Source organism: Tachypleus tridentatus, chromosome 2 (assembly GCF_004210375.1).
Source record: "Tachypleus tridentatus isolate NWPU-2018 chromosome 2, ASM421037v1, whole genome shotgun sequence".
NCBI classification, from domain to species: domain Eukaryota; kingdom Metazoa; phylum Arthropoda; class Merostomata; order Xiphosura; family Limulidae; genus Tachypleus; species Tachypleus tridentatus.
In genome coordinates this window covers 88,040,743-88,066,346 of record NC_134826.1, presented here as the reverse complement: position 1 = coordinate 88,066,346, position 25,604 = coordinate 88,040,743, and the positions used below count along the sequence as shown (strand labels likewise).

Here is a 25,604-nt window from a genome sequence, read left to right as displayed (position 1 = left end):
ATAATGGAAAATGTCTGTAATAAATAGTAGTCTTGTAGATAATGGAAAATGTCTGTAATAAATAGTAGTCTTGTAGATAATGGAAAATGTCTGTAATAAATAGTAGTCTTGTAGATAATGGAAAATGTCTGTAATAAATAGTAGTCTTGTAGATAATGGAAAATGTCTGTAATAAATAGTAGTCTTGTAGATAATGGAAAATGTCTGTAATAAATAGTAGTCTTGTAGATAATGGAAAATGTCTGTAATAAATAGTAGTCTTGTAGATAATGGAAAATGTCTGTAATAAATAGTAGTCTTGTAGATAATGGAAAATGTCTGTAATAAATAGTAGTCTTGTAGATAATGGAAAATGTCTGTAATAAATAGTAGTCTTGTAGATAATGGAAAATGTCTGTAATAAATAGTAGTCTTGTAGATAATGGAAAATGTCTGTAATAAATAGTAGTCTTGTAGATAATGGAAAATGTCTGTAATAAATAGTAGTCTTGTAGATAATGGAAAATGTCTGTAATAAATAGTAGTCTTGTAGATAATGGAAAATGTCTGTAATAAATAGTAGTCTTGTAGATAATGGAAAATGTCTGTAATAAATAGTAGTCTTGTAGATAATGGAAAATGTCTGTAATAAATAGTAGTCTTGTAGATAATGGAAAATGTCTGTAATAAATAGTAGTCTTGTAGATAATGGAAAATGTCTGTAATAAATAGTAGTCTTGTAGATAATGGAAAATGTCTGTAATAAATAGTAGTCTTGTAGATAATGGAAAATGTCTGTAATAAATAGTAGTCTTGTAGATAATGGAAAATGTCTGTAATAAATAGTAGTCTTGTAGATAATGGAAAATGTCTGTAATAAATAGTAGTCTTGTAGATAATGGAAAATGTCTGTAATAAATAGTAGTCTTGTAGATAATGGAAAATGTCTGTAATAAATAGTAGTCTTGTAGATAATGGAAAATGTCTGTAATAAATAGTAGTCTTGTAGATAATGGAAAATGTCTGTAATAAATAGTAGTCTTGTAGATAATGGAAAATGTCTGTAATAAATAGTAGTCTTGTAGATAATGGAAAATGTCTGTAATAAATAGTAGTCTTGTAGATAATGGAAAATGTCTGTAATAAATAGTAGTCTTGTAGATAATGGAAAATGTCTGTAATAAATAGTAGTCTTGTAGATAATGGAAAATGTCTGTAATAAATAGTAGTCTTGTAGATAATGGAAAATGTCTGTAATAAATAGTAGTCTTGTAGATAATGGAAAATGTCTGTAATAAATAGTAGTCTTGTAGATAATGGAAAATGTCTGTAATAAATAGTAGTCTTGTAGATAATGGAAAATGTCTGTAATAAATAGTAGTCTTGTAGATAATGGAAAATGTCTGTAATAAATAGTAGTCTTGTAGATAATGGAAAATGTCTGTAATAAATAGTAGTCTTGTAGATAATGGAAAATGTCTGTAATAAATAGTAGTCTTGTAGATAATGGAAAATGTCTGTAATAAATAGTAGTCTTGTAGATAATGGAAAATGTCTGTAATAAATAGTAGTCTTGTAGATAATGGAAAATGTCTGTAATAAATAGTAGTCTTGTAGATAATGGAAAATGTCTGTAATAAATAGTAGTCTTGTAGATAATGGAAAATGTCTGTAATAAATAGTAGTCTTGTAGATAATGGAAAATGTCTGTAATAAATAGTAGTCTTGTAGATAATGGAAAATGTCTGTAATAAATAGTAGTCTTGTAGATAATGGAAAATGTCTGTAATAAATAGTAGTCTTGTAGATAATGGAAAATGTCTGTAATAAATAGTAGTCTTGTAGATAATGGAAAATGTCTGTAATAAATAGTAGTCTTGTAGATAATGGAAAATGTCTGTAATAAATAGTAGTCTTGTAGATAATGGAAAATGTCTGTAATAAATAGTAGTCTTGTAGATAATGGAAAATGTCTGTAATAAATAGTAGTCTTGTAGATAATGGAAAATGTCTGTAATAAATAGTAGTCTTGTAGATAATGGAAAATGTCTGTAATAAATAGTAGTCTTGTAGATAATGGAAAATGTCTGTAATAAATAGTAGTCTTGTAGATAATGGAAAATGTCTGTAATAAATAGTAGTCTTGTAGATAATGGAAAATGTCTGTAATAAATAGTAGTCTTGTAGATAATGGAAAATGTCTGTAATAAATAGTAGTCTTGTAGATAATGGAAAATGTCTGTAATAAATAGTAGTCTTGTAGATAATGGAAAATGTCTGTAATAAATAGTAGTCTTGTAGATAATGGAAAATGTCTGTAATAAATAGTAGTCTTGTAGATAATGGAAAATGTCTGTAATAAATAGTAGTCTTGTAGATAATGGAAAATGTCTGTAATAAATAGTAGTCTTGTAGATAATGGAAAATGTCTGTAATAAATAGTAGTCTTGTAGATAATGGAAAATGTCTGTAATAAATAGTAGTCTTGTAGATAATGGAAAATGTCTGTAATAAATAGTAGTCTTGTAGATAATGGAAAATGTCTGTAATAAATAGTAGTCTTGTAGATAATGGAAAATGTCTGTAATAAATAGTAGTCTTGTAGATAATGGAAAATGTCTGTAATAAATAGTAGTCTTGTAGATAATGGAAAATGTCTGTAATAAATAGTAGTCTTGTAGATAATGGAAAATGTCTGTAATAAATAGTAGTCTTGTAGATAATGGAAAATGTCTGTAATAAATAGTAGTCTTGTAGATAATGGAAAATGTCTGTAATAAATAGTAGTCTTGTAGATAATGGAAAATGTCTGTAATAAATAGTAGTCTTGTAGATAATGGAAAATGTCTGTAATAAATAGTAGTCTTGTAGATAATGGAAAATGTCTGTAATAAATAGTAGTCTTGTAGATAATGGAAAATGTCTGTAATAAATAGTAGTCTTGTAGATAATGGAAAATGTCTGTAATAAATAGTAGTCTTGTAGATAATGGAAAATGTCTGTAATAAATAGTAGTCTTGTAGATAATGGAAAATGTCTGTAATAAATAGTAGTCTTGTAGATAATGGAAAATGTCTGTAATAAATAGTAGTCTTGTAGATAATGGAAAATGTCTGTAATAAATAGTAGTCTTGTAGATAATGGAAAATGTCTGTAATAAATAGTAGTCTTGTAGATAATGGAAAATGTCTGTAATAAATAGTAGTCTTGTAGATAATGGAAAATGTCTGTAATAAATAGTAGTCTTGTAGATAATGGAAAATGTCTGTAATAAATAGTAGTCTTGTAGATAATGGAAAATGTCTGTAATAAATAGTAGTCTTGTAGATAATGGAAAATGTCTGTAATAAATAGTAGTCTTGTAGATAATGGAAAATGTCTGTAATAAATAGTAGTCTTGTAGATAATGGAAAATGTCTGTAATAAATAGTAGTCTTGTAGATAATGGAAAATGTCTGTAATAAATAGTAGTCTTGTAGATAATGGAAAATGTCTGTAATAAATAGTAGTCTTGTAGATAATGGAAAATGTCTGTAATAAATAGTAGTCTTGTAGATAATGGAAAATGTCTGTAATAAATAGTAGTCTTGTAGATAATGGAAAATGTCTGTAATAAATAGTAGTCTTGTAGATAATGGAAAATGTCTGTAATAAATAGTAGTCTTGTAGATAATGGAAAATGTCTGTAATAAATAGTAGTCTTGTAGATAATGGAAAATGTCTGTAATAAATAGTAGTCTTGTAGATAATGGAAAATGTCTGTAATAAATAGTAGTCTTGTAGATAATGGAAAATGTCTGTAATAAATAGTAGTCTTGTAGATAATGGAAAATGTCTGTAATAAATAGTAGTCTTGTAGATAATGGAAAATGTCTGTAATAAATAGTAGTCTTGTAGATAATGGAAAATGTCTGTAATAAATAGTAGTCTTGTAGATAATGGAAAATGTCTGTAATAAATAGTAGTCTTGTAGATAATGGAAAATGTCTGTAATAAATAGTAGTCTTGTAGATAATGGAAAATGTCTGTAATAAATAGTAGTCTTGTAGATAATGGAAAATGTCTGTAATAAATAGTAGTCTTGTAGATAATGGAAAATGTCTGTAATAAATAGTAGTCTTGTAGATAATGGAAAATGTCTGTAATAAATAGTAGTCTTGTAGATAATGGAAAATGTCTGTAATAAATAGTAGTCTTGTAGATAATGGAAAATGTCTGTAATAAATAGTAGTCTTGTAGATAATGGAAAATGTCTGTAATAAATAGTAGTCTTGTAGATAATGGAAAATGTCTGTAATAAATAGTAGTCTTGTAGATAATGGAAAATGTCTGTAATAAATAGTAGTCTTGTAGATAATGGAAAATGTCTGTAATAAATAGTAGTCTTGTAGATAATGGAAAATGTCTGTAATAAATAGTAGTCTTGTAGATAATGGAAAATGTCTGTAATAAATAGTAGTCTTGTAGATAATGGAAAATGTCTGTAATAAAAAGTAGTTTTGTAGATAATGGAAAATGTCTGTAATAAATAGTAGTCTTGTAGATAATGGAATATTGTAAGAGATAGTAGTCTTGTAGATAATGGAAAATGTCTGTAATAAATAGTAGTCTTGTAGATAATGGAAAATGTCTGTAATAAATAGTAGTCTTGTAGATAATGGAAAATGTCTGTAATAAATAGTAGTCTTGTAGATAATGGAAAATGTCTGTAATAAATAGTAGTCTTGTAGATAATGGAAAATGTCTGTAATAAATAGTAGTCTTGTAGATAATGGAAAATGTCTGTAATAAATAGTAGTCTTGTAGATAATGGAAAATGTCTGTAATAAATAGTAGTCTTGTAGATAATGAAAATGTCTGAAAATGTCTTGTAGATAATGTAATAAATAGTAGTCTTGTAGATAATGGAAAATGTCTGTAATAAATAGTAGTCTTGTAGATAATGGAAAATGTCTGTAATAAATAGTAGTCTTGTAGATAATGGAAAATGTCTGTAATAAATAGTAGTCTTGTAGATAATGGAAAATGTCTGTAATAAATTGTAGATAATGGAAAATGTCTGTAATAAATAGTAGTCTTGTAGATAATGGAAAATGTCTGTAATAAATAGTAGTCTTGTAGATAATGGAAAATGTCTGTAATAAATAGTAGTCTTGTAGATAATGGAAAATGTCTGTAATAAATAGTAGTCTTGTAGATAATGGAAAATGTCTGTAATAAATAGTAGTCTTGTAGATAATGGAAAATGTCTGTAATAAATAGTAGTCTTGTAGATAATGGAAAATGTCTGTAATAAATAGTAGTCTTGTAGATAATGGAAAATGTCTGTAATAAATAGTAGTCTTGTAGATAATGGAAAATGTCTGTAATAAATAGTAGTCTTGTAGATAATGGAAAATGTCTGTAATAAATAGTAGTCTTGTAGATAATGGAAAATGTCTGTAATAAATAGTAGTCTTGTAGATAATGGAAAATGTCTGTAATAAATAGTAGTCTTGTAGATAATGGAAAATGTCTGTAATAAATAGTAGTCTTGTAGATAATGGAAAATGTCTGTAATAAATAGTAGTCTTGTAGATAATGGAAAATGTCTGTAATAAATAGTAGTCTTGTAGATAATGGAAAATGTCTGTAATAAATAGTAGTCTTGTAGATAATGGAAAATGTCTGTCATAAATTGTAGTCTTCTAGATAATGGAAAATGTCGGTAATAAATAGTAGTCTTGTAGATAAGGGAAAATGTCAAAAAATAAATAGTAGTCTTGTAGATAATGGAAAATGTCTGTAATAAATAGTAGTCTTGTAGATAATGGAAAATGTCTGTAATAAATAGTAGTCTTGTAGATAATGGAAAATGTCTGTAATAAATAGTAGTCTTGTAGATAATGGAAAATGTCTGTAATAAATAGTAGTCTTGTAGATAATGGAAAATGTCTGTAATAAATAGTAGTCTTGTAGATAATGGAAAATGTCTGTAATAAATAGTAGTCTTGTAGATAATGGAAAATGTCTGTAATAAATAGTAGTCTTGTAGATAATGGAAAATGTCTGTAATAAATAGTAGTCTTGTAGATAATGGAAAATGTCTGTAATAAATAGTAGTCTTGTAGATAATGGAAAATGTCTGTAATAAATAGTAGTCTTGTAGATAATGGAAAATGTCTGTAATAAATAGTAGTCTTGTAGATAATGGAAAATGTCTGTAATAAATAGTAGTCTTGTAGATAATGGAAAATGTCTGTAATAAATAGTAGTCTTGTAGATAATGGAAAATGTCTGTAATAAATAGTAGTCTTGTAGATAATGGAAAATGTCTGTAATAAATAGTAGTCTTGTAGATAATGGAAAATGTCTGTAATAAATAGTAGTCTTGTAGATAATGGAAAATGTCTGTAATAAATAGTAGTCTTGTAGATAATGGAAAATGTCTGTAATAAATAGTAGTCTTGTAGATAATGGAAAATGTCTGTAATAAATAGTAGTCTTGTAGATAATGGAAAATGTCTGTAATAAATAGTAGTCTTGTAGATAATGGAAAATGTCTGTAATAAATAGTAGTCTTGTAGATAATGGAAAATGTCTGTAATAAATAGTAGTCTTGTAGATAATGGAAAATGTCTGTAATAAATAGTAGTCTTGTAGATAATGGAAAATGTCTGTAATAAATAGTAGTCTTGTAGATAATGGAAAATGTCTGTAATAAATAGTAGTCTTGTAGATAATGGAAAATGTCTGTAATAAATAGTAGTCTTGTAGATAATGGAAAATGTCTGTAATAAATAGTAGTCTTGTAGATAATGGAAAATGTCTGTAATAAATAGTAGTCTTGTAGATAATGGAAAATGTCTGTAATAAATAGTAGTCTTGTAGATAATGGAAAATGTCTGTAATAAATAGTAGTCTTGTAGATAATGGAAAATGTCTGTAATAAATAGTAGTCTTGTAGATAATGGAAAATGTCTGTAATAAATAGTAGTCTTGTAGATAATGGAAAATGTCTGTAATAAATAGTAGTCTTGTAGATAATGGAAAATGTCTGTAATAAATAGTAGTCTTGTAGATAATGGAAAATGTCTGTAATAAATAGTAGTCTTGTAGATAATGGAAAATGTCTGTAATAAATAGTAGTCTTGTAGATAATGGAAAATGTCTGTAATAAATAGTAGTCTTGTAGATAATGGAAAATGTCTGTAATAAATAGTAGTCTTGTAGATAATGGAAAATGTCTGTAATAAATAGTAGTCTTGTAGATAATGGAAAATGTCTGTAATAAATAGTAGTCTTGTAGATAATGGAAAATGTCTGTAATAAATAGTAGTCTTGTAGATAATGGAAAATGTCTGTAATAAATAGTAGTCTTGTAGATAATGGAAAATGTCTGTAATAAATAGTAGTCTTGTAGATAATGGAAAATGTCTGTAATAAATAGTAGTCTTGTAGATAATGGAAAATGTCTGTAATAAATAGTAGTCTTGTAGATAATGGAAAATGTCTGTAATAAATAGTAGTCTTGTAGATAATGGAAAATGTCTGTAATAAATAGTAGTCTTGTAGATAATGGAAAATGTCTGTAATAAATAGTAGTCTTGTAGATAATGGAAAATGTCTGTAATAAATAGTAGTCTTGTAGATAATGGAAAATGTCTGTAATAAATAGTAGTCTTGTAGATAATGGAAAATGTCTGTAATAAAATAGTAGTCTTGTAGATAATGGAAAATGTCTGTAATAAATAGTAGTCTTGTAGATAATGGAAAATGTCTGTAATAAATAGTAGTCTTGTAGATAATGGAAAATGTCTGTAATAAATAGTAGTCTTGTAGATAATGGAAAATGTCTGTAATAAATAGTAGTCTTGTAGATAATGGAAAATGTCTGTAATAAATAGTAGTCTTGTAGATAATGGAAAATGTCTGTAATAAATAGTAGTCTTGTAGATAATGGAAAATGTCTGTAATAAATAGTAGTCTTGTAGATAATGGAAAATGTCTGTAATAAATAGTAGTCTTGTAGATAATGGAAAATGTCTGTAATAAATAGTAGTCTTGTAGATAATGGAAAATGTCTGTAATAAATAGTAGTCTTGTAGATAATGGAAAATGTCTGTAATAAATAGTAGTCTTGTAGATAATGGAAAATGTCTGTAATAAATAGTAGTCTTGTAGATAATGGAAAATGTCTGTAATAAATAGTAGTCTTGTAGATAATGGAAAATGTCTGTAATAAATAGTAGTCTTGTAGATAATGAGTATTTATTTACTGTTTTCTACCTTATAGAGACCGTTGAACCCACTTAAAAGTAAAAAATTAGTAAATAAAGTTCGCAATGAACAGATTTTAATACCATTGAATTTTTCTCTGAATCATTGACCGTTTGTTTTATTATTCCCTGATAGTGTAAAGTTTGTTATTGTAGACGTACCCGTGAGCTCGTCAGGTATGATATTGGAATGAAACACTAATTAAACGTCTGTTATTACCTCTTTATCTAAGTGTCTTAAAATATAATAATAGTTCGTAACTTATCTCCACTGGATGTATGAGATAGCTAATTTTTCGTCGTTTGCTTTTCACTTAAATGTTTTTTGCTCAAAGCTACACGAGAGCTTGCCTCATATAGCCGGACATAATTTTGAAATGACAGATTGTACGTAGAAGGTTACTCACCGCCAACCCTTAGAACTAGCTGAATAATTTTTTGTTTCTTTCTAGTGAATTTTGCGAAAAGCTACTTGAGAAGTGTCTGCGCTAACCGTCCATAATTTGGTAATGATAGACCAGAGAAAAGGTAGCTAGTATGTACAACGTAGTATTATTGTTGTTAAACACCACATCTACTGTATAGTTTGTAATCATAGTTATAGATGAGTTGATGAAGTATCTTTAACGTAGTATTATTGTTGTTAAACACCACATCTACTGTATAGTTTGTAATCATAGTTATAGATGAGTTGATGAAGTATCTTTAACGTAGTATTATTTTTGTTAAACACCACATTTACTGTATTGTTTGTAATCATAGTTATAGATGAATTGATGAAGTATCTACAACGTTGTAGTATGGTTGTGAAACATCACATTTTCTCTATAGTTTGTAATCTTAGTTTTAGATGAGTTGATGAAGTATGTACAACGTTGTAGTATTGTTGTTAAACACCACATTTACTGTATAGTTTGTAATCAAAGCTGTAGATGAGTTTATGAAGTATCTACAACCTAGTAGTATTGCTGTTAAACATCACCACCCACCGCCAACTCTTGGGTACTCTTTGACCAATGAATAATGAGATGACCGTCACGTTAATATGGACGAATATGTCTAGCCGACCTCTATTCATCTAGTGATACCGGGCCCGGGTCTGACCGAATACGGAGATTTGAGGGTCACTCTTAAAATGTACCCCCTACCTAAGGATGAAAACAAATTATTTTAAATAATTACAGGAACTTGAACTTCGCTGACCTTCACCTTATCTTCAATGGTCACTACTTATTGGATACGTAACCATTACAAAATCAGTTTTCCGCGACACCTCAAGTGCACCAGCGTTTCTCACACTTTTGTTTAAAATGTTGTATGATGGTAGAATTTACTTATTATTTTCGTTCATAATGAATATTCTAAAACGAGTTATTTTACATTATTACATTATTTATTTTCCTAATCGCTAGATAAAGCTTTTATGCTTTTAAACTCTCTTGAGGAATTGAGAAAAATTATTCTTTTCAGTTTTACACTGATTAAATAAAGCCTCTTCTGTATATTTAGTATTTCTTGTATTCCTATAAAACTCCAAAGTGAATCATTTTCTTGTCATACATGGAAAACTTTCCGGCATTGTTTTAAATTAATGGGTTTTGTTTGTTGTTTAGCACAAATTTATGCAATGGGCTCTCTGTGATCTGCCCCCTGTGGGTATCAAAATTCGATTTTGAGCGTCATAAGGTTTTCTGCTTCCTGCTCACCCACCAGTGGGGCGATATTTAAAGTTATTTTCCTTTTTGTGAAAATAAGTATGATGAAACAATTTATATTGTATTTATTCGAGGAAACAATAATGTTATAAAACTGTTTACTGTTAGCAAAATAACATCATATATTATCACAGGACAAACATTCATAGGTTAATAAAACACAATGTCTCAAGACACGAAAATCAACACAGGTAGATATAATAGTAAGTATATGCTAACACAGGGCGAAAACTCATAATTTAATATAACACAGTATCTGTTATAAGGGAGTCACCACAGGTAGATATAATAGTAAATATATATTAAGACAGGGCGAACACCCATAATATAATATTACACAGTATCTCTTATAAAGGAGTCACGGTCACCACAGATATATATAAAAGTAAATATATATTAACACAGTGCGAACACTCATAGTTTTATATAACACAATATTTCAATAAAATGCAACACCCTTAAGAAAAGAAGGCAACCTATATTAGCATAGTTCAATCACCGTAGGAAAATATAACCGTATATCTGAACGCAAGGTAAACATACACACACACACGGTTAAATATAAAAATATATTCCTTGTCAAAAACATGCAGGTAAGCATGAAGTAAGCAACATAACATGATATCCAACACAATTAAACACGAACTGGTAAATATCAGAGTATGTCCAATACAGAGTAAACACGAACTAATAAGCACACAAACATAAATGCTCCAAACCCAAGGTGACGAAAAACAAAATTGCAAATTATTATAAAACTTACGAGGGCCAAGGAGAAAGAGAATATTAGAAAGTTAAGTGGTTTAATTTTAACGGACAAGTTTACCAATTAGATCGGACTCTAAGTACTGACTGCAGGTACACTTCCTTTCTTGATACATTTAAGTTACACTGAAACGTCGGACACTAGAAAATCATTCTTTGTTGGCATACTACAAAGTGTAATGAAAAAAAGGACTATAGATAATCATTCTTTGTTGTCATATTTCGAGGTGCACCGAAATACTGGACGTTACATAAATACTCCACGTTGGTATATAACAAAGTGCACCGAAATGTGACACAATAGATAAACTTTTTTCTCATACTAAAAGACACACCGAAACAACGAACACTAACAACCACTATTTTTAACATATTACGTGATGTACTGAAATGCTAGATAATACACACACGCTTGTTGCTGTCATACCATAATACGCATTAATACACAGGGCAAAGACATACTACATGGCTAAAAGTATGTGGACACCCGACCATCACACTCATATGTGCTTGTTGAACATCTCATTCCAAACCCATGGGCTTGGGTTAAACTCTTATGGGAAGGCTATTCACTAGATTCTGGAAGATGGCTGCAGAGATTCACTTCTATTCAGCTACAAGAGCATTAGTAAGATCGGGTATTGATGTGGGTCGAGAAGGCTTGGCTTACAGTCGGTGTTCCAATTGATCCCAAATGTGTTCCATGAGGTTGAGGTCAGGGCTCTGTGCAGACCAGTCAAGTTCTTCCACACCAACCATGTCTTTATGGACCTCGCTTTGTGCATGGGGGCACTGCCATGCTGAAACAGAAAAGGGCATTCCCCAAATTGTTTCCCCAAAGTTGGAAGCACATAATTCTTTAGAATGTCATTGTATGCTGTAACATTAAGATTTCTCTTCACTGAAACTAAAGAGCCTCGCCCAAACTACGAGAAACAGCCCCAGACCATTATTCCTCCTCCACAAAACTTTTATTTGGCACTATGTATTCTGCCAAACACAGATTCATCCGTCAGACTATTAGGTAGTGAACCGTGATTCATCACTCCAGAGAACGCGTTTCTGTTGCTTCAGAGTCCAATGGTAATGTGCTTTACACCACTCCAGCTGACGCTTGGCATTGCACATGTTGTCTTATGCTTGTGTGAGGCTGCTTAGTTATGGAAACCCATTTCATAAAGCTCTCGACGAACAGCTCTTGTGCTAACGTTGTTTCCAGAGGCAGTTTGGAACTTGGTTGCAACTGTAGACAGACGATTGTTACGCGCTTCAGCATTCGGCGGTCCCGTTATGTGAGCTTGTGTGGCCTACCGCTTCGTGGCTGAGCTGGTGTGGCTGAAATAGCCGAATTCATTAATTAGAAGGGGTGTCCACATACTTTTGGCCACGTGGTGTATGTTTACATACTAGCTGGAGTACCCCTTCCCTCGATGGAAGTTATGTAAATTTATGATTAATGTAAGGTTTTATTAAGACATGAAAAGTTGCTTCCCTTGTATGTAATTGAAAACATCACATGTGAAATTGTGAAACCACAAATCTGTATGCATTTGCTCATGGATCCAACAAAACTTCAATTTAAATTCGGGAGTGAAGTAGCGGTTAAAAACGCGTATAAAAACTACAAAATGAAACACTAGAATTTTTTATGTATCCCCACACGAACCTAACGAACCACCATACCGATTTTGATGTAGATTCATCTAAACCCTGCAAAGTAGTTACATGGACATACAATGTACGACACACAGTACTATTATACTTACATAGATAAAAGGAGTGCTGAAACACTCCCCACGAGATAAATAACGCCACTGATATTAAATGAAACATCTTACCATTTTCTCTATACTGAATCATGTACTTGTTAAACATGTAAAGATATTTGGATTTCTTCGGAACGGCAAAGCCATAACCAGTCATGGAAAACCAGGAGCCAACAGTAAGTAAGCGACACTCATTATCTTGTCCTGCCAAGTACTCCAACACGGTGGCATCGTAAATAAAAGCGTCCAATTCCCTTCAGAAAACAGAGAGAGAAAAAACATTCAAGTCTACAGTTCAATTTGCTGCAGAACGTCTAACTCGTTTAAGAAAACGTGTAAAAATATGTAAGCGTAACGTCTAATTCCACGTAGAAAAGAAGAGGAAATATTTATAAATCTATAGTTTAATCAATTTCATAAAACGGGGGTGGGTATGGGGGATACTGTAAGCCTAGTGTCTGTTTGCTGCAGAAAGAAGGTGAAAAGGTTCGTAAGCCTGCTATCAAATTTCACATTTGTCAATGGTGTGTTAAGTGAACTGAAGCCTTTTTATATTATTTTAGAGTATCCGTCTCCGGAACGGAAGTAATGTAAATTCATGATTAATGAAAGATTATTTTACGATATGAGTTGTAATTGAAATAAAAAGCCCACAAAAATTGCAAAATGCAAAACTGAATTTTTAGCTCCTCCCGAATGAACTTAATGAACCTCTACACCAGTTCTGGTGAAGATCCATCAACATTCAGCGAATTAATTACATGGGCGTATAACTTACAATAGAAAGAACTATTACGTTTATATAGATAATCTGCGTGATTAACATTGTTTTGAACAACATAATGTGCATTAAAACGCTTGTCATGCTTTAATTACATCCCATACAAGTACTAATGTAGACAATTTCCACCAACACACACATAAAAAGAAAATGACTTAAATGTTGTTACTGTTTTTTCAACATAGTTGTTAGTAGTCATTTAAAAACTGCAGTTTTTATTTATTTACCTCTTTTATTTTCCCGCCTAATGCACAATTATAGAAATACAATGCTCTTTACGTCTTTTATAACAGAGGCGTATATGTAATGTGTGGCACTTGTCAAACGACGGAGCAACTAGATAAAATATGTGTACACGATCCACACAATTTCCAGAAACAACCACATCAAAATACAGTTTTATAAAAATGTATGGAATTTAGTGAAAGCGTCATTTAGTTTTATCTATGGTGAAACTCAAGTATTCAGAGTTCGTGAGATAGAACGAACCATAGTTCACTAAAACTTCGTCAGTTTTTGTGATTGATAGTAACGACATATAAAATAACAAAATAAAAATATGAATAAATAATCGGTATTAAAATTATAAATAAAATAAATAATATAACATTCTTAATTGTAAAGTAAAATTTTATTAGTAACTGGATTAAATAAAGTTACAATAGTTACAATTCGCTTGTTTAAAATTTATTCACACCATAACAGTCGGCATTCATGAAAATGAATACACAGACACACACACAAGTATATAGTTTGTTTGTTTTATGAATTTCGCGCGAAGGTATACGAGGCCTATCTGTTAGCCGTCCCTAATTTAGCAGTGCAAGACTAGAGGGAAGGCAGCTAGTAATCAACACCCACCGCCAACTTTTGGGCTATTCTTTTACCAATGAATAGTGGGATTGACCGTCACGTTATAATGCCTACATGGCTAAAAGGGCGAGCATGTTTGGTGTGATGGGGATTCAAACTCACGACCCTCCGATTACGAGTCGAGTGTCTAAGTCACCTGGCCATACCGGGCCACACACAAATATAGGAAACACCTGAACTATTATTGCATCTTACGTATTTAAACTGAGTTCGTGAGGCTTGGTATGATGCATAAGGTATCACCAGCTCTAACTTTGGGAATTGTAACTTGAATTACATATTATAACATATTTTTATTTATTTATTTTAGAATTAGAACAGATAAATTCGCTGTTACTCTACATTTTTCAAAACAAGGTTTGTCTACAAATGATTAACTTAAAATGAATGAGCCTGCTTGATGTTAGATTTGATTTCCAGAAAGTTCCGTGTAAAGAGGCTTAACTTTGAGTTCATGAATCAGAGTGAATTTTGATTTTCAGAAAGAAATATCGTTTAATAATGCTTAACTTCAAGTTTGTAAACCGAGCGTTAATGGTAACTTCCAAAAAGAAATGTTATATAAAAAGGCTTAACTTCAAGCTAGTGAATCGAGCGTTTGTTTTGATTTCCAAAAAGAAATATTGTCTAAAAAGGCGTAACTTCAAGTTAGTGAATCGTGTGTTTGTTTTGATTTCCAAAATGAAACATTGTCTAAAAAGGCTTAACTCCAAGCTGGTGAATCGTGTGTTTGTTTTTATTTCCAAAAAGAAATATTGTCTAAAAAGGCTTAACTTCAAGCTAGTGAATCGAACGTTAAATTTATTTCCAAAACCAACATCGTCTTAGAAGATAAAAATTAAAGTTCTTAACTTGGGTGCTGCATGTTAGATAATTAAAGCTACCTAGTTAACTGTTTGAAGGATTACATCTCGTATTACTAATCTAGTCAGGCTTCAGCGTGATCAAACAACAAAAAAGAAAACAAAATCTTTAATAGCTGATACCCTTCTTAATTCATTGTATTTATTTCCGCAAATAGTTTTAGGTTGTCTGTTCAAATTATACAATATAGGCATTAAGTGATCAAATACAGTCTCACCCACTCTGGTTTCCTTGGGGAAGCTTTATATATACTTTCTGTCTATGATCGTTAAACCAGGAATACTCCGGTCTGAATGGAATAAGAGATAATGAAAAATACACAAGGTAACATAGAAATAACGGACGCTTCAATAGCAGAATTTCTTTAAACTTTAAAGGTTCCAATGTAATTTCAAAGTGAATTCTACTCTTTTATTGTGATATTGATTTGTCTCCTTGTCTTTCAGCTTACGACAAAGCTAGACGTTGGAGTAATGTATAAGGAGAATGTGATGGCTCGTGTCCTTAATAAAACCGTTTTGTCTTCCCACAAAAAAAATATGAAAAAGACACTAACGTTATGATCAAGCCAGACTACTGTATGTGGGATATCAAACACATAATTCGTATGCAGTGAACATTTTATGGACGGTCTTTCACTTGACGTTATCCATTTAGATTGGTGTACTTAAAGTATTATATAAAGACACATCTGAGCATGCGTGGGACGGCTAAAGGAAAGTTAGAATGAGAACACACTTCAATAAAAACTTTCTTGGTTCTTGAAACTATCGTTGATTTACAGTTACTTCACGGACACTTCAATATATTTATATTGTATGAAGTAAATACATGATATACTTATCAATCGATATTTTTGTCTAGTCTTCCATCCGGTCTCCGATATTTTTTACGGTTACACGAACCTAGCACCTGGTCAGATTATTCAGATAACTCTCAGATTCCTCACTTGTTACTGTAACCCTTCACTCTTGGTGGGGCGCGGTATGGTCAGGTGGTTAAGACACTCGACTCGTAATCCGAGGGTCGCGGGTTCGAATACCCATCACACCAAACTCGCCCTTTCACCTATGGAGGCGTTACAATGCGACGGTCAATCCCACTATTCGTTGGTTAAAAAAGTAGCCCAGGAGTTGGCGGTGGGTGGTGATGACTAGCTGCCTTCCCTCTAGTCTTACACTGCTAAATTAGGAAGGGATAACGCAGATAGTCCTCGTGTAGCTTTGCGCAAAATTAAAAAACAAACAAACACTGTCGGTGGGGTCCACGTTAAACACGTAGTAAAACCGACCATTAATTATTAGTTAAATACACAGTGAATAAATGGTAATGTTTTTATGTCTCTCACGTTATTGAGAATAAAGTCATGGAAACGCTAGTGAACTTACTTCACGAATAGTCTAAAAAAATATAATATAATATTTTATACTGTAAGTTAGCTTAGGATTAAGGTAACTGAGATAACACAAAAAGCGTTGTTTCGTCTGAGTTTTAAATTTTTACCAGAACACTTCCTAAATCGCGGGATTGAGTGGTGGCTGAGCTGGGCCACTGAATAGGTTCAGTACGTGAGAAGAGTGGTCACCAGTCCTTGTATGCGGTTCATAAGGCTTGACCAAGATCTTGTTGGTATTACTGAATGTTCCAATTCCTAAGTTTGTTCGTTTTTAATTTCGCGCAAAGTTGCATGAGGGCTATCTGCGCTAGCCATCCCTAATTTAGCAGTGTAGTAAGACTAGAGGGAAGGTAGCTAATCATCCTCACCCACCGTCAACACTTGGTATACTCTTTTACCAACGAATAGTGGGACTGACCGTAACTTGTAAGGCCCCTGCAGCTGAAAGAGCGAGCATGTTTGTTGTGACGGGGGTTCTAACCCGAAACCTTAAGATTATGAGTCCATCTCCCCCTAACTCCTGGTCATGCTGAGTTGCAAGCACCATGGAAGCTACAGAGGGTTTTCCAGAGATCACGAAATAATAAAGTACGCTTTTTAAAATTTTTCTACAAATAGCATACCCTTGGCTCAACTCTCGAGAAGGAGTGGCTTGAATGCTCCCCCTCAAGAGATACCATTAATGGGGGTTTTATATTCTGTCATATAAATATTTATGCTTGTAGTAATAAATGTTAATGGATAGTTTCTGTAATTTGGTACTGAAACTGCCCTATTTGCCTCCTATTTTGAAGTATACGGGCGCACTTGTCTGCATAGCCCCTCCCACCCCCTCCTAACTTTTAATGCGATGTTTGGATAATCTTTATGCAACCAACTGCTATTATTACACACTGAAGGTCGTCTTACGACCATTCTCTTCAACTTACTCGTGTGTGAATTTATTTCCCAAGCGTTGTAGGAAGCAAAAACAAATACTGAAACCAATTATCATCTGAAAACAGCATCTATCGCTTCATGAATGTTTCAGCTGGGCCCATCCAAATAGACGCATACTCTCCATGACAGTTACATTCACTGACTTACTTTAATGTGTTTAATACCTCGGTATTTGGTATTACAAGTGTAATATAAGGGATGTCGGGAATACGCAAAATATTATCAAAAACCCTGCTTTCACGTAAACATGCAAGTTTGTGCGTGTGTGAATTCCTTAAATAAATAAAGTTCATTGTAAAGAACAGTTTGTTTTTTTGTTACAAAGAATCAAAATGACAATTAAACCGAAATATCTTTTCGAGATTTGTTTCTATAATCATGAACAATGGCGGTTCATATACGTTAGTGCTCAATATTACTTCTTCATCAGAACCTTAAGGGATATTATAAAGTGAAGAGGTAAAAACGAGAAATTAAATCTGAAAATGAAGAAAGACATGAATAAAACGTATAACTAAAGTTGTATCAGTTTAAAAGATGGGCAAGTTTTTTGAATTAGAATTTTGACCATGAACACGGGCCAAAATAGCCTGGCCAGTGATCTTCTAAAGTTCAGATGTAACCGTCACTTATGTTCAACTGCTGACCTCAGGGAGGATAGCTAGCCAACAGCACCCACCGCCTAACGGGCTCTAATTGGTTTTCTGAATCCAATAAGGAAGTTGACTGTTGCTTTTATAACGCACCTGCAACTGAAAGCACAAAGTGTTTTCAATGTCGTTACGTCACGAACCTAAGACTATCCAATCATTAATCCAACTCGTTAGTCATTAGGTCATGAATAACACAAATATATTTGTACACATACATATATAATTATAATATTTCCAATCCATTAGGCTTTTGATAGTCTTTCAATTCATTAAAGCTATAGCTCATGCTGGATGGTTTCACTCGTATTTTAGTTCATTTGTAACTAAGCACAAAGTTACACAATTGGCTCTCTGTGCTCTGCCAACCACGGGTATGGAAAACCGGTTTCTGTCGTTGTAAGTCCGTAGACTTGTAGATAACATGTTTTAGGGAAACATATTGCGTGTGGTTGACAAATTAAACCTTTACTTCTAAAAGGCCTACAACAATGTATATTTATAAACTATTACATTTTTTCCGTTGTTTTTATTCAAAACGAACCGTCTCTTTCACTAACGTCACAAAAGAACCTTACTCCTCTCATATGAAAAGGTAATTGCCCTCTATATTTACTTCACTAAAATGTAGATATGATTTGATATCATCGACATAACGGACCAGTACAACTGTCCTTTAGTTCATAAAAATTAAACTATTTCTCACCATGTCAGCAGCTTGTTAAATTTGTCAGGCACTTTGAACCCGCAATTGCGTGAGATGCGTGGGCATAATTACGCCGTTGTTCTCTCTCTCTCTTTGTATATATACTCTTCAAAACAAGAAACGCAAAAGGGATATTTTTTTTTATTTTAAAGAGAAATATATGTAATAACGTTACAAGCTCAGAGTATGTGATGTTACACGTGTTAAGGCACTGATTGTCAGACCAAAATGACAATAAAAATTGTGCACTTTGAAAACGGAGGAAAACATCGGATCTTTCGTCAAAACGCATGCGTGTCCAATAAATTTGTTTGAGAGATCTGCATGTTCTGCAAGTGCAATATGTGCAAAATCCCTATAAAAGTGACGGGTTCTCGGTTTCCATTGCTTAGTGTTAATCCACCGACACGCAATACAGTTACGCCAAGACTGACTGAAGCACAACGCAAAAACGCCATTGGTCGCTTGGAAGCAGGCGAATCTCAATCAGATGTTGCAAGAGCTGTGAATGTCCACCCAAGCACCATCACAAGGCTATGGAATCGTCACCAACAACATGGATCAACTCGTGACCGTCCACGATCTGGCAGACCTCGTGTGACAACGCCCGCACAAGATCGCTACATCCGGTTACGTCACCTTCGGGATAGGACCACCATTGCGACGTCTACTGCCTCAACCATACCATGGCTGCGTAGGATTTCCGATCAGACCGTACGCAACCGTCTACGAGATGCAGGAATCCGACCTCGACGTCCAGTCAGAGGCGTCATCCTTACCCAGCAACATCGTCAAGCACAGCTGCAGTGGACTCGGGCACATCGGGTATGGCCTCATCGACGATGGAGGCATGTTTGGTTCAGCGATGAATAACGTTTTATGCTTCGTAGGCAGGATGGAAGGACCCGTGTTTACCGTCGCCAAGGTGAACGTTTTGCAGCAAACTGTGTGCAGGAAGTTGACAGATTTGTTGGTGGCAGCGTCATGATGTGGGCTGCCATCGCCTACAATGCCAGAACAGACCTTTTGCACATTCAAGGGAATCTTACGGCTCAACGATACGCCGACGAAATTCTTAGGCCCCATGTGCAACCCATCATGGTGAACGTCAACGACGTTTTTCAACATAACAACGCCCGTCCTCACACAGCCCGACTCACCACTGTCTTTTTGAGACACCACAACATAAACGTTCTTCCTTGGCCCTCCAAATCACCAGATCACCACTTTGGGACGAGTTGGTCCGACGTCTGCGACGGCGACAACCTCAACCGCAGACTCTACCTCAGCTTGCAGCAGCTTTGCAGGCTGAGTGACAACCATTCCACAGGATGTGATTCGTCATCTCATCGCTTCCATGGGCAGGAGATGCCAAGCTGTTATTAATGCTCACGGGGGGCATACTCGTTATTGACGTTGAGTGACGTTAAACTTCAACTAGTGAGAGTGGACTTCGCCTTTGCAGACTTTGGATGCTCAGCAGTGAATGTGCAAAGTTTCACACATGTTATACAGAACTACCCGAAATAAACATGTTAACAATTTGTCTCAAATTTTGCCTTTTGCGTTTCTTTTTTCGAAAAGTATATATATATTGTTTAGTTGTATGTATTGTGATAAGCACAAAGCTACACAATGGGCTATCTGTGCTGTGCCCACTTCGAGCATTAGGAGGAAACATCATATATATACTGCAAGGAATATATCACTATTATATATAGGCCTCATATGGAGGTGGCTAGGTCGAGGGTTCGAATTTCCGTCACGTCAAACTTGCTCGTCCTTTCAACCGCGGAGGGCGTTATAAAGTATTGATCAATTCTACTATTCGTTGATAAAAGAGTAGCCCAAGAGTTGGTGGTGGGTAGCAATGACTAGCCGCCTTACCTCTAGTCTTACACTGTTAAATTAGGGACGACTAACGCAGATAGCTCTTGTGTAGCTTTGCGCGAAATTCAAAAACAAATAAACAAACAAGTATTATATAAGAATTTACAGTTTCTAACTGGTGAGAACTATGACATCACACAAAACCTCACGTCTACATAACAAAATCTTCTTCCCAAACATATATCAGAATACTGATAAATTAATTACTGCAGACAGTGTGTCTGCGAGGCTATCCAGATTATAACCAGATGGCACTCCAGTCTCGGGTTATCGATAGCTGTCTGTGTTCACAACCTTAATAAGCAACACTGATTGAGCCTGTGCTCATTTGTGCTATGTTAATTAATATTCTTATCCTTGTATGCTTTCTTATAGGTTTTTGAGAGAACAAATCCAAACGAGTTGATCACAGCTTCATTGTTGTACGTACGTATCTTAGATCGGAGGTTTCACTACAACACTTGTGATTCGAACGAGGTGGTCCTCAGTGGTACAGCGATATCTCTGCTAATATACACCGATAGAAACTGAGTTTCGGTATCCGTGGTAGGCAGGGCACAGGTTGTCCATTGTGTAGCTTTGTCCTTAATTACAAACGAACGAACGAGGTGAGCAGTTAGTGCACAACTACTTAGAAACTCATGGTGAGTCATAAGTTTTGTATTAGACTGGTACAAAAACCTGTTACAAATGACGGGTAACCAACGTCCACCAGACTCAAACCCTCCCATATGTATTTACAACTTTGTTTTTCTTGTGTGTGTTGACGGATGGCAAAGGTCTTTCTAGGTTCAGGAAACCAAAACATGTCATTAGCAATACGTACTTTACCCAAAGACTGTTTGTTTGTTTTGAATTTCGCGCAAAGCTACACGAGGGCTACCTGCGCTAGCCGTCCCTAATTTAGCAGTGTAAGGCTAGAGGGAAGGCAGCTAGTCATCACCACCCATCGCTAACTCTTGGGCTACTCTTTTACCAACGAATAGTGGGATTGACCGTAACATTATAATGCCCCACGGCTGAAAGGGCGAGCATGTTTGGTGCGACGGGGACTTGAAGCTGTGACCCTCATATTACGAATCGAGTGCCTTAACCATCTGGCCAAGCCAGGCCTTACACAAAGAGTGTCTCAGCATTGATTCTTGTCCCAGCATACATTGATTGCATTTGTTTTATTGTGACATTAAATTGAATGATTGCTACAGTTTTATTAAAACAACATATCTTGTAAATACTGGATCATCGTTCAATATCTTCTGTTCACAACAAACAACAAATTAATTTCACACGTTGTTAAATAAACCTTTTGTATAAAAACTGCATCCTTGATAGGTTTTTATATAGCAGAAAATGGCCCAAAATGTAGGAGCTTTTCATATCAATGTTAGTAGTTAAATTCAACCAATGGGAATGGAGGAAGTGTTATAGGAGAAAAAGTGGAACTTACGAAATTAAGAGAAGCTGAACGTGATCTACTGACTCACTGACCGACACTTCGCTTCAATGATTATGATACATAAGTTTATTTAATTTGTCTTGCCGTATCGTTCAGTGTCAGGTATATAGTGTGACGACATGACTTACTAATTACCTTTTTCATATCCCCCCACCAAAAAAAAGTCATTGTTCAAATATTCCAACAGAATAAAAAAATACATAATGTAACATTAAATTTTCTGTTGGTTTGTTGTCTTATAAAATTTGCAACATTTGTTGTGCTATACCTGAGCACAAGTATATTTAATACGTTTTTAAAGTTTACACTATAAAGTAAGCCCTCAATACACAACAACTGAAAAATGAGGCTATAAGGATCGCACTATGACCAACTTATTGTTTTTATCTTATCTAACTTAAGAGAAAATATAAATTAACCAGAATTTACAAATCGTAGATGAACTGATCAATAAATTACCAACTACGAACATTAAGCCAGTAACATTAGCGAAGTAAAAATAATATGATAAACGTAAAAAATCTCAAAATTTTGCAAGAGGTTCAATTTGAGGAACTTTAAAATTTCGACAAGATGGTCAAATAATAGTATTTAATTTTGACGCTAACAGTCAAATACATTCTGAACTAATGGCGACCTGTGAGGATCTGGATATCAGCGAACAAGACAATTTTAAATTCTTATTTATCTTGAAATTCGAATGTTCCAATCTTACCCGCTTTTTACTGCTTTGATGCCATCTATCGGTGAAGAACGATTGAAACGTTTCATGTAGTGAAATATCCTAGGCTTACGGTCCTTCATCACAGTCCAAGTATTTCCTAGAGGAACTGTACCGTAACGGAACGGCGGATGTTTCTCAAACGGATACTCAAGCTAAGAATGATAGAAAAAAGGAAGATACAATATTGTTAGATGTACATTATAACTGGAATAAGAGTAAAACACGTTACAATTAATACTAATAATAAAATGAACGGATGGACATGTTGTAAGAGGTTTCCTCCATGTGAAAGCTTTGATTTTACCAGTTTTGTGATCACTATGGTAGCTTGTATGTTTGTAATTTTATATGTGTTTTTGATCGTAAGTTAATAGTAGTTGTGGTAATTTTTATGCCAATATTTGGCATTTTTTTATATGTGTGCGTATGCGTGACTTATTGTAGCCAAAATCCTGCTGTATTATTAAACCTATGATTTTAGGTCAACTTGGGGAGGGGTTGGATTGGAGAACAGGTAAGCAAGACGTAATACACAATCAATAAATGTTAAGAAAGAAGATATTCCACTCGCCGTTTTTTCCTTTCAGAACTTTGTGCAAAGTTACACAAAGGACTGTTGTTTATAGCATATTGTTGGTAGTGTGGACACAGTGAGATTTGGCTGTAAAGGTCGAAATGTTGTCACGATCTGAATAGGCAGCTCATTAAAGTCAAACCTTTGAAGTCTTCCATATATATGATACATAATTATGGTACTGGCTTAGGAAGCATTAGTAGGCATTTCGTCACATATTAGAGAAGTTTGCTTGGCTAGGAAGTCTAGCATTAATGACTATGTAGAAAACAAACTTCCATTAATTGTAGCTTGATGGATGCGAGAACTCGAAACTATCTTTTATCAAGTCCAGATTAGATCACTAATACGCCTACTTCGATCTGTCTTCTGTGATGGTGGTACAAAGTCCTAACATCCAGGCTTTGATCAGATCATCGTCATACCCACTGGAAAAGTTTGCGATTTAGCCTAAACTTTAAGTTACTAGAGGTGAATGTTTCGACTACGTTTATGAAGTGTGGGACTTGGCTTGTACGTACTAAGCTTTTCGAAATATGAAATAACGCGATCCACAAAATGGATCCAAGTTTCGATATTTTAGTTAAAATAACAAATGTTGGATTGAAGAATTTGTTTGCTTTTGGACCTTTGGATAAAACTATATGAAGGCTATTTGCTTTAGCCATCTCTACTTTTGTAGTAATAAACCAGAGGGACGGCAGATATTTAACACTACCCTCCGTTAACAACTGTGCTACTATTTTACCAACAACAAATGGGATTGAACGTTACATTACAACGTTCTCACCGCGTCAAACAAGTATGACTGCATACTGGATTCGAGCTCGCAACCCAAAAATCGTAAATTGAGCCCCCTAACCATCAAGTCATATGGACTTTAGAGGACACGTGAAAGTGTCAAAACTTGTGTTCGTATAAATCTGTTGTTGTTTCGTAACTATGGATCTAAGATTTATTTTAGATTATATGGTATTGCGTGTTTACGAACAATTAGAATATCGAAATCTTTGGGACCTCTGAATTGATTGATTGAAATTAAGCACAAATCAACACAATCGGCTACGCACTTTTTTGGATGGCGAAATTCAATCAGGGGTGCTAAACAATCAACTTAGAGTGCGTAACAAACATAATTTTATTTTCCGCAAGTAAAAGGCTTGAGTAAAACATATGTGCAATTTCTAGATATTACCATAAACATGAACATTCAAAAAGGAATTATAATATTTCATTTTGTTGAACCAAATATTGGTCATGTTCGATAAAAACCTTATACTACAAATCGTATTTTTTGTTTATTCTAAAACCATTTATTCTTTCTCTCTGGTCTTTCCAATCTATCTATTTCTGCCCTTCATGATAAAAGTAGTTTGTGTGTTTTCTTATAGCAAAGCCACATCGGGCTATCTGCTGAGCCCACCGAGAGGAATCAAACTCATGATTTTAGCGTTGTAAATCCGTAGACTTTCCACTGTACTAGCAGGGGGTTAAAAGTAACTTCTGTTTGCCTTTCAGCTTTTTAAAGTCGGAATCTATTTTGTCTATATGTTTATTTTCCATTCGATTTGTTTGCTTGTTATTTTACAGTTAAGCACAAAGCTACATGAAGGGTTATCTGTGCTCTGCCCACCTCGGGCATTGAAACCCGCTTTCTGGTAATAAGTCCACAGACATACTGTTGTGCCACTGGGGAGCTTATCCACTTGAACCCAAGGTCATTTGTTATGAGTTTCTTTTAAATCAATATCATTGAACGTTCGATATTTTAGCTACAGTATCTGAAATAATTACAGAATCGCACAAGTGATGTACTTATAGGACTAGCTGTAACTGTATGATCAATTTGTCATTAGTACAGTACATTATTGCAGAAAATACAAAACGAAACGTAATAAGTTGTACACTGCGTTGGTACTGTGCACATGATACAAACAGAGAGATAGACTTTGTTTCTATGCACTATATATTGATCAGTATTATTCGCTATATTTTGTATTACTTCTCACATTCCAGTCAAGTCATTTGTTTGTCACTAAACATTCTCAGTTTATATAATCGTATAACCTTAATAACATCCAGTCCAGGATTGTGAATCTTCCACTTGCCTGTCGTTTCCGTCCAGATGTCTTTTACCACGCTCTCTGCATCCTTGGGATCACTGTCTTGCTGGAGATTGAATCTTCGTCCTGAAGGAAATATCATTACGCGCAAGAACCTGTCAGCTGTCAAGGTGCCATCACTTTTGTGTAGATTTCCTACACATTA

The 25,604-nt window shown here is 33.6% G+C and overlaps 1 protein-coding gene across 1 annotated transcript in view; it reads right to left on the bottom strand.

Moving 5' to 3' along the window:
• Window positions 1–11,003: 11,003 nt before the first annotated feature.
• LOC143244434 (glutamate receptor ionotropic, NMDA 2B-like) overlaps window positions 11,004–25,604 on the bottom strand; it is a 135,882-nt gene continuing 121,281 nt past the window's right edge. Inside the window, exons 13-14 of the mRNA XM_076489081.1 lie at window positions 22,754–22,914; window positions 11,004–12,737 (exon numbers count right to left, since the gene is read on the bottom strand). Of these exons, the coding sequence (XP_076345196.1) occupies window positions 12,320–12,737; window positions 22,754–22,914 (579 nt within the window). The 3' untranslated portion in view covers window positions 11,004–12,319. The remainder of the gene's footprint in view (window positions 12,738–22,753; window positions 22,915–25,604) is intronic.